Genomic DNA, 9,730 nt, shown 5'->3' with positions numbered 1-9,730 from the left:
ATTAATATTGTTCCTCCCACTTTTTTGGTTCGCTTTGGTCCCTTCCACAAAATTCAGCTGCCAATATCAAAATAATACTTCTCAAATTTATAATCATTGAACTTTAAAAGATATTCAGCATTTTTTTCCATAAAAAATTTTAACTATTCAAATGAAAGTGAACCTGCATAACTCATTCTTACTTTCACTTAAAAACTCAATTCAAACTTTGAAATAATCACAAAGCATTTTACTATTTCAGTTTAATTCAGCCTCTGCATGTCATTTATTGTCTTTACACTGATTTTTTACAGTTTAAAAGTTTTACCCCGTCACTTAATTTCCCATTTATGTCAATGGCATAGTAATAATAATAAAAAAATAATAGTAGTAATAATAATAACACTAATAATAATTTCATTTCACATAATTATACATAAATGTTTTAATTAGTGGGGATGCTGAGCATCCACACTACTGATATTTGCATCAGCCATTTTGTTTATTCTTATTCTTCTGCGCCGGCTACCTCCTCCTTCATACTTTGTTGTATTGACACCATTTAAACTTTAAAAAATTCAGTTTCTTCGTCATTTGAGTGACATGACTTTTCTCATTTCTCACATTTATAATTTTTATATTATAGCTACTTCATGCTATTTCCAGCTATTTCTATGCTGTTTTAGTAATTGAATGCAATTTTCAGCTACTTTTAGGCCAAAATTGGCTATTTTTATGCTATTTTCAGCTATTTTAAGGCTACTTTCAGCTATTTTTAGGCTATTTTCAGCTATTTATATCCTACTTTTAGCTACTTCTGTGCCATTTTATGCTATTTTCAACAGTTTTTGTGCTTTTGGCTATTTTCAGCAGTTCTTTCACAATTCAGCTCTTAGCATCCCCACACAGTTTCAGCTGAAACTGCAGTTTTGATCTAGTTTTTTTGATGCTCTTATTTATGTGACCTACCCACTCGTTGCCTGTAACGTGTGCTAAATATCCTCGCTGCTTTTAAAGCATTTTTCTCTGCAGAAATTTAATATTTCGGTTTTTCTAAATCACCACCATCCTCAGAGATGGGATGGCTTTCTCACAACAGGAAGTGACGTTCAGCCGCTTCAGAAATGATTGACATATCATATCACCAATATATTTTGCTTTTGGGGGCGGAGTCAGTGCTGAATAAACCAATGGAAACAACTCAACATGCTAAAGCGAAGAAGAGGAAGTTCTTTAAAGAGGACACGCTCTGTTGTTGTTAGTAGACAGTGAGGCGGACAGACAGACCCTGAAGGAACCTGATGGGAAGGATTTCGTTTATTTTATCTGGTCCTCTAAACTAAAATGTCCTCATGTGTCCGAGCATGGCTCCCTCTTCTGTTTCTCTTCTCTCTGCCTGTCTGTGTGAAGACCAGGAGAGGTAGGCTAACGCTAATGTGAACTCTGGTTCATGTAAAGAGTTAACAGATTTAGTAGAAATGTGACAGAAACCTTCAGCGGTGCTAAAATACATGTTACTGTGCTTACTTTAGTATTTTAAACTCTTACTGAAGGGTTTACTGGTGTGTTCGTTTGTGCTCGGAACTGAAACTCGCTAGTTCCTCTTTGTCTTTAACCATCTCTGTTATTGTAGTGTATAAATGTGAAGCTGGTCCTCCATCTTTACTCTAACTTTAATCAGCCGGACCACACACCTGTTGATCCTGTATTCAACCCTTTAAGACCTGCATGCACATATGAGACATGACATCTTGGCTTTAGTGCAACAGAATGATCATTTTTGCTTTTAGATAATTGTCCACTGAAGTTAAGGTAATTTGCTTGAAATGTTGAGAGGATTACTGAGAAATTCTCCTGAATTTTCTTTAGAAAATAAGAAAATGTGTTTGGATGTTTAAGGGGATTTGCCTGGAAATTTCCAAGTGCTTTCATTGAAATTTTGAGGGTTTTGTTTATATATTATAGATCAGGGTTTTTCAAAGTGTGGAAGAGTGAGCCTCCCCTAAGAAGAAATATTCATTTGGTGGACCCCCACCCACATAAACAACATTTAAAACATTTATGTCTAATCTTTAGACATTTTTAACATTATATATTTGGGATATTTTGGTTTGCAGATGTCCTTTAAATTCTGCATTTCCCTCTTATTCAGTTATAATGCCATTAAATACCCCTTTTTCATATTTTTTGGCCATTTACAATCGGGCTGGGTATTGTTAAGAACCTCACGAGTTGATTCGATTCGATATTGATTTAAATGCTTCGATGTCGATTCAGTAAGAAGAAGAAATACACAAATAACCTGTTGACAATTTTTTAATAATTATTTTCATGCCCATGTGAACATATATGGTTAGTCACCTCACATTTGTCTTAGCAATAAAACATCTGAAAATAAAAATTTGCACCATAATAACTTATTTTTGCATATGGAGAACAAAAGTAAAAACATGACAGTTCTGTATAAACACTGAAAAAGTAAAGAGCATGTAAGCTTAAATAATATTTCTTTCCTCTTGGAAATGGTGATGAACCTCACATAACATGGTTATGGTTGGTTGTTGTTTGGTCGAGTGCGGCCTCCGTCCATACAACGTGAATCACACGCACAGCGACCCCCACCGGCCAGGAATCGATTCAGAGGATTTGCTGAATCGATATTGAATTGGGGAGGGGGGGTATTGCAATGCATCAATTAATCAATATTTTTACCCACCCCTAATTTACAACTAATTTTTGCCTCTTTTTCCCCATTTTTTCGACTTTTATCCCATTTTTGCCCCTTTTCAACTTTTTGCCCATTTAAACTACCTTTTGCCTTTACATACCACTTGTTTCCTCTTTTTCTCTGTATTTTCGCCCTTTTTCACCCATTTTTTGCTGCCTTTTGACCATTTTTTGCCATCTTTAACCTATTTTTATTGCTACTTCAAGCTGTTTTTGCCTCTTTTTACCTCTTAGATTGTGGCTCTTGCAAAGGTATTTTTCAAAAATTTGGTTCCTTGATTGAGTAACACTGCTCTATAGCATAGTCCCATAGTAACTTTAAGTAGGGGTGCACCAATTGCAATTTTCTGGCCGATCACCGATCTTTAAAAAGCCTGACCTGCCTATTTTATAACTGACAGCATACACCTTCAATGTTCCAATCTTATTTTATTGAATAACATCGAACAATACCCATGAAACAATACAAACTTGTTTTAACTGCACATGAGGTAGTTCTCTCAAATATAAATGGAAAGTTTAAAGCATTGCTGTCCAAACTACTAAACTATATCAGTTTACTCTTTCATTTTTCACATTTTAGTAGGTAGAGGCATATGAAACCGATCTTATCCACCGATCTTATTTACAAGGATCGGCCGATCGCTGATCTCCTAAAATTAAGGAAATCTGCGTCTATACCGATTTTGGCCGATCGATCGGTGCACCCTACTTTTAACTTTAAACCTCTTTGGTGTCGTGTTGCCATACCACTTTTTGGCCTTGTGCACTCACATAATACATGCCAAGTATGATCGAATACTTTTAGAAAATGACAGGACCTTAAGTAACCCATAAAATGGTTTTGACTTGTCATATGATGCTCTGGATGCCACCTTCAACACTTTATGTGCAGACATTCTCACACAAAACAGCTCGGCCATTGTGCTGCAAAAGAACTGCAAGAAAATATGTGTTCCAGATATTTCTGAGGCTGGAAAAAAATGTGTGCATAATTATTGGTAGGTAAAGTTTAATTTCTAGTTGTTAAATGTTGCTTTTTGATGAGTAAATAATGGAAAATTGCTAAAATATACATGTTGCCTTGAGGCAACACTGCACCATTATGGAATACTGCAAACACTGTACTGTTATGGATGAACAATGATACCATTACACTTTGGTATTGTGCATTTCAGTATAAATCTGTGATTACTGAAATAAAAACAAGGACAAGGACAGTGAGATTGATCAGGATGAGAATGAGGATGAGGACAGTGAGGGTAAATGTACAGCAACGAATATTACCAGAATACAGTAAGATAGATTTTAAAAATACCTATTTTCATCATTAAAGTTCAAATAACATGAACCTGTTGCAGCTACTTTCTAATTCCAATATGCTATAAAAAAAAAAAAATGTTCAAATTTTAAATCATGTTTTTTCTTGTTCATTCCATAACAGTGCGGTGTTGCCCTGAGGCAATGCGCCCCAAAAAGGACCCTTCAAAAAATTTTAAATTTTTCTTCTTAGATTATTTAGTCTATTTTATGACAAAGAAACACAAATATTTTTTTCCACCTGGCATCTTATTGTGCACCATAGAGGGTTAAAAATATAGGCTAATATGATGGTTGTACTTTATTTACGTGTCATGCACAAAAAGTGCCCAACCCCTCATGGGTTTATAAGATACCCAAAAAATACACCTGCAGTGTTTTACAAAATAAAATAAATCATAACAATTACGAAGTTGCGTGATCTTTTCTCAGCTCAGTAGTAAACGATAAACTCTGCCTCTTCTCCCAAGCTTTGCAGATAAAATCTGCTATGGCAAAAGTACCTTTTATGAAACAGAACTCAAGTTTTTCATAATCATCAAACCAGAAAAAGTCTGCATTAATCAAGGACATTTTCCTGAAAAGTAAATCCCTTAAGTCTTCATAAATTGGACAGTAAAACAGAAAATGAATCTCGTTCTCAGTTTCACCAAAGTGACACAATAAACACACTCTGTCTTCCTCTGGAATGGCATTAAACCTACCAGACTCTGTAGCCAGGGGTAGAGTTCCTGAGCGCAACTGTGCACATAATGATCTCTGTCTTCTAGTGAGGTTATATTTCACATAAAACTCTAAATCATAGCTATTCTTCATAAGACAATATGTTCGTAATTTTGGTTTACACTATATATCGACAGACCATTTCCGTCTATACTTAGAAAACATAGAACTTAATGTCCTGGACGTCACATATTAACTTCTTTTGGAAAATGAATGACATGTTATTTGCTTTAAAGACAATTTTCAGTTCATTGGCCCAGGGATGACAATTAGAAATAATTAGAAATAAGAAATTTTAGGAGGTTTGTTGAAGCTTGGGCTTAATAATCCTTGTGGTCCATCTGCAGACATGTTTTGGTAAAAACTAATGCCTGTTTAAAGAAAAGTCTGCGCCTTTTAAATATATCAGGTCCTATTTATCCCAAATAAGTGGGAGAAACCAGAAATGCTCTCCAATCTAAAGCTGAGGTCTCAGGTTGATCTTTCTGTAGGGCAGTGGTTCTCAACCTTTTCAGCCCAGGACCCCAAAAATAAAGGTGCCAGAGACCAGGGACCCCCGCTGTACCTGAAGGTGGTTGAACACAGCCATGCACAATCAAGAATAGTCATGTGGAGACAAGGCCCTCCATTGGGGGGGTAAAAGGGAGAGCTTTAAACCTGAAAAATAACCACTCTTACCAGAGAAGCAAGTATATTTTTATTCATTTGTGTGGTAGATAGCCTTCTTAAAAATAAGTTTAAATCCCTTTTGTTAGAAACAAAAATGAAATGGGTTAAAATGGCTAGAATAGGTTAAAAAAGGCAAAAAAGTGGTGAAATTGGATTTTAAAAGTAGAAAAAATTGGTTAAGTTGGCAAAAACAGGCATAGTTAGTGGTAAGGGGAATTAAAAAGTGGCTGAAAGACTTCAAATTGGCATAAATGGGTGGAAATTTTTGATGAAGTGGGGTGGAAAATAGATATAAATTGGCATAAAGGGTTAACTAAGACAGAAAAATAGGCAGAAATTGGTAGAAATGGCTTAAATTGGCAAAAATGAGCATATCAAATAGTGAAATTTGGTTGAAATGGGCGTAAAATGTGGTAAGAAGTGCAGTAATGGGTCACCAGAAGCAACAATAGGTGTAATTGGTTTAGAAGTGGCAAAAACAGGCAGAAAAAAAGTGTTGGAAAGGGGTTTACAATGGGGAAAATGGGTTTTAAGTGGCAAAAATGTCTTAAAAAGTGATAAAAATGGGTAAACATCTGGCAAAATTGGTGTTAAGTGGCAACAGTGTAATTTTAAAAATATTTTTAGTTTTTTAAGGCATCTTGTGACCCCTTTTCAGTGTTGAGAATCACTGCTGTAGGACGACGCTGTGATCGGTGCCGGAGCGTACTGCTGGAAGTTTTGACAGAAGTGGATATTACCTGTGGGCTTCTTTGTTTCAGAGAGGAGAAACGTCCTCTTCATCATGGCAGATGATCTGCGGACATCCTTAGGCTGCTACGGAGACTCTGTGGTAAAATCACCCAACATTGACCAACTGGCATCTAAGGGCCAAGTTTTCCTGAATGCATTTGCTCAGGTCAGTCTGCTGTTGGTTTTCTGACTGCAGCTAGAGGATCATTTAACCTCACCAGAGTCTCTGAAGCTGTTCTGTCTTCCCTCAGCAAGCCGTGTGCGCTCCTAGCAGGATTTCAATGTTGACCAGCCGCAGACCAGACACCACCAGGCTGTACGACTTCAACTCCTACTGGAGGGTTCATTCTGGAAACTTCACAACACTGCCACAGTACTTTAAATCCAGAGGCTACGTCACCATGTCTGTGGGGAAGGTGTTTCATCCAGGTGAGGTCAAGGACATTAGTTTTAGCAGGGATGGAGTTTAATGGGATATCTCTGAAATAATGTTCCTGCTCTTCAGAGGATAAACCCCGTGGTTCAGAGTCACTCTGAGGGTTCTCTACTAAAGGTTGGGGATTCACACACAACTGTGTGGCGCCTTTATATTCTTATTTACAGTGGAAACAGGACATTTAAATGAGTTCTGAGGGCACTAGAACCAGGCTTCCTCCTGATATTGTGCTATTTTTTTATAAGAGAAGAAAAAGGTTGCACATTGGATTGTGGGTAATTCCTGCGAGCGGAGGATAAACATGTGCATCCTTGGAAATTCTCTGTTTAAAAGACTCAGTCCTTGGAAATATTTTAGGATCCTCCAACAGCCATCGATGGCCTAGTATCCTTCAAAAATGCCGTTCCAGGATCCTTCCCTGGCTTTGGAAACTCACAGCAGCTGTGTGAACACCACTCAGTCTGACAGTGACCTACCTGGTTTATCCTCATGAGAGCAGGAACATTGTTGAAGTCATTTACCTGAGTTGCTCTTGAACACATCCTAATACAACTGTCAGCTCATTAAGCTAATTAACTTTCATCCTGCTGGTTCTAACGAGGATTCTACATTGGTTTAAAATTTCTGCTCATTAAGAAACCCTGGTTGTGTTCTTTTGTTGAAGGTATCGCCTCTAACCACACTGATGACTTCCCCTACAGCTGGTCCACCCCTGCCTTCCACCCTCCTTCATTTAGATATGAGAAAGAAAAGGTAAGCCACGCCCCCCTCCTCTCTCTCTGGAATAAAACCAAACAGCAACGCCTCGAATTCCAGAAAATCCATTATTAAACAAACTAAGGTGGATTTGAAGCTTTTAAAATTCTCATTAGTTAAAGGGGAATCTCTCTCTCTCTCTTTCTCCACCTTTCAGAAAATCTGCTGAAACAAGCTGTTCTCAGATTTTCCCCTCATGATGTCATGTGGGGAGTTAGCCCCGCCCCCAGGTTAAGTTAGCCTTCCCTGCTTGTAAGAAAGTTCCGCCCTCCTCTCCTGATCAGGAGAGCCACATCCATTAAGCCACATCAATTTCCTGAGAGGGGCGTGGTCAGGGGCGGAGTCAGATAGCTCACCAACATTTAAAGCCACAGACACAGAAACAGCTCGTTCCGAGCAGGGCTGAAACAGAGGGGTTTTTTAGACATGCAGAAATCCAATACTGGAGTGTTTTTACAGCAACAGACATCTCAGGCAAGTTTTGGGGACTTCTGAGACTGATATAAACTTGTCTTAAAGGTGGAAAATATGTGACCTTTAAATATGATCAGGCTGGGCTGAAAAGGGATCCTGAAAATCAGTTTGTTCTTAAATTTTGTTCACTCTGGTGCTAGAGAGCCATCAACAGGCCTGACTTTTGCACTTTTAAAATCGTTTGATACATAATAAGATAGAGGAAAACCTCTGTAACTATTATAAAGGTCGATAAAGACAGAAAAATGCTTGGAGAAAACAGATCTTATTACTGCAACAGATTTAACACCATTTTAAAAACATACATAAATAAATGAACATAAAAGATTTTCCTTTTTTATCTGTGTATGATTTATAGAAGGAGAAATATACAAATATAAGCTGAAGGAAATATAATATTTCTAAATAAACAGATACTTTATAGCAAAAAACCCACTGATAAGGAGTTATTTATGAACTTCCACTGCTGAAAACTGAAGCGTCAGATCATCAGAACAGTTGTTAATTAGTAATATTTTTTTAAACAGGATATCTTTTCTATGTATAGATACTCTAGAAATAATGTGATAATGCTCGATGAAATTCAGAGAGAGAAGTGGGATTAAAAGTCTGTCTCTAGTCTGAAGCAGCATCCCTGTTATTCCTCAGGTGGCGTCTTATTGAGTCTTAAATTAGTGACTATACTCAGCATCTTGTTACTGAAATGAAGATGCCTGCACAGTTTTCCACACTTTCTATGACTTCTCTGTTTCCAGATGTGCAAAGGAAAGGACGGCGAGCTCCACACGAACCTGCTCTGTGCGGTCAACGTGACGGAGCAGCCCGGAGGAACCCTGCCGGACCTGGAGAGCACAGACGAGGCAGTGAGGTTACTGAAGAGTCGGGCCAATGAGGACGCTCCTTTCTTCTTAGCTGTGGGCTTTCACAAACCACACATACCTTTCAGGATACCACAGGTATACGCCTGCTGTTAACCCCACTTTATTTATAGAGCACACAAATCCACAAAGGTTTGATATGGAATTATTCATGGGTAGGTCTGAGGCTCCTGCCAAGACTCAGTATCAATAATTAGTGGTTTAATGGCCTTAAAGGGTTTAAATGTAGTAGACAAGTCAGGTCTGAAATCACCAAGTTTGCAGACCTGCATGTTCTGGTCTAAAGGCCTCAGCACTCAGAGCGTGATGCGAATAAACAGCACAAAAATGCAAAGAATTTGGGGCCAAGCGTGACGCACCGTCCTATTCACATCAGAAACAACAGGATTTTTGGAATAGACTATGCACACTCTAGAAACATTCATGCTGCAAAAGTGCAGTGTTTGCACCATCCTCTGGTAAACTGAGATGAATTAGTCCAGATTATAAGATGAGATTTATTTCTGAGGTTTAAGGGAGCTGAGAGAGGAATGATTGCTGTTTTTTTGCAGGAGTACCTGACTCTGTACCCCATAGAGAACATGACCCTGCCCCCTGATCCGTACGTCCCTAAAGGCCTTCCCCCTGTGGCCTACAACCCCTGGATGGACGTGAGGAGGAGGGACGATGTTCAGAAACTCAATACTAGCTTCCCCTATGGACCCATCCCTAAAGACTTTCAGGTAAGGATTTAGCCGCCGCCCACGCTTGGACACAGTCTCTTTACTCCCCGCTGAAATGAACATTAATAATATTCTGTTCCATGTCTTAAAGCTGCGTATCCGTCAGCATTATTACGCTGCTGTGTCTTATATGGACGCCCAAGTCGGGCGGCTGCTCAGTACTCTGGATGAGCTGAGGCTGGCTGACAGCACGATGGTGGTGTTCACTTCAGATCACGGTGAGTCCTAACTCAGACGTCAGTGAGGGTCTTCAGTGCTGTAGATTAAAGGCATGTGTATTTTTGCTTTATGTCACCACTAGATGGCAGTGTTAC

The 9,730-nt window shown here is 38.5% G+C and overlaps 1 protein-coding gene across 1 annotated transcript in view; it reads left to right on the top strand.

Annotated features, from left to right (window-relative positions):
- Nucleotides 1-1,209: 1,209 nt before the first annotated feature.
- Nucleotides 1,210-9,730, top strand: part of ids (iduronate 2-sulfatase) — a 16,149-nt gene continuing 7,628 nt past the window's right edge. The window contains exons 1-7 of the mRNA XM_041798278.1: nt 1,210-1,399; nt 6,180-6,316; nt 6,402-6,579; nt 7,251-7,339; nt 8,572-8,772; nt 9,246-9,416; nt 9,508-9,634. Coding sequence (XP_041654212.1) covers nt 1,324-1,399; nt 6,180-6,316; nt 6,402-6,579; nt 7,251-7,339; nt 8,572-8,772; nt 9,246-9,416; nt 9,508-9,634 — 979 coding nt within the window. The 5' untranslated portion in view covers nt 1,210-1,323. The remainder of the gene's footprint in view (nt 1,400-6,179; nt 6,317-6,401; nt 6,580-7,250; nt 7,340-8,571; nt 8,773-9,245; nt 9,417-9,507; nt 9,635-9,730) is intronic.

The sequence above is a fragment of the Cheilinus undulatus genome, linkage group 10 (genome assembly GCF_018320785.1).
Source record: "Cheilinus undulatus linkage group 10, ASM1832078v1, whole genome shotgun sequence".
In the NCBI taxonomy this organism is placed as follows: Eukaryota; Metazoa; Chordata; class Actinopteri; order Labriformes; family Labridae; genus Cheilinus; species Cheilinus undulatus.
The sequence above is the reverse complement of the archived record's forward strand: the minus strand, read 5'-3'. Positions and strand labels throughout refer to the sequence as shown.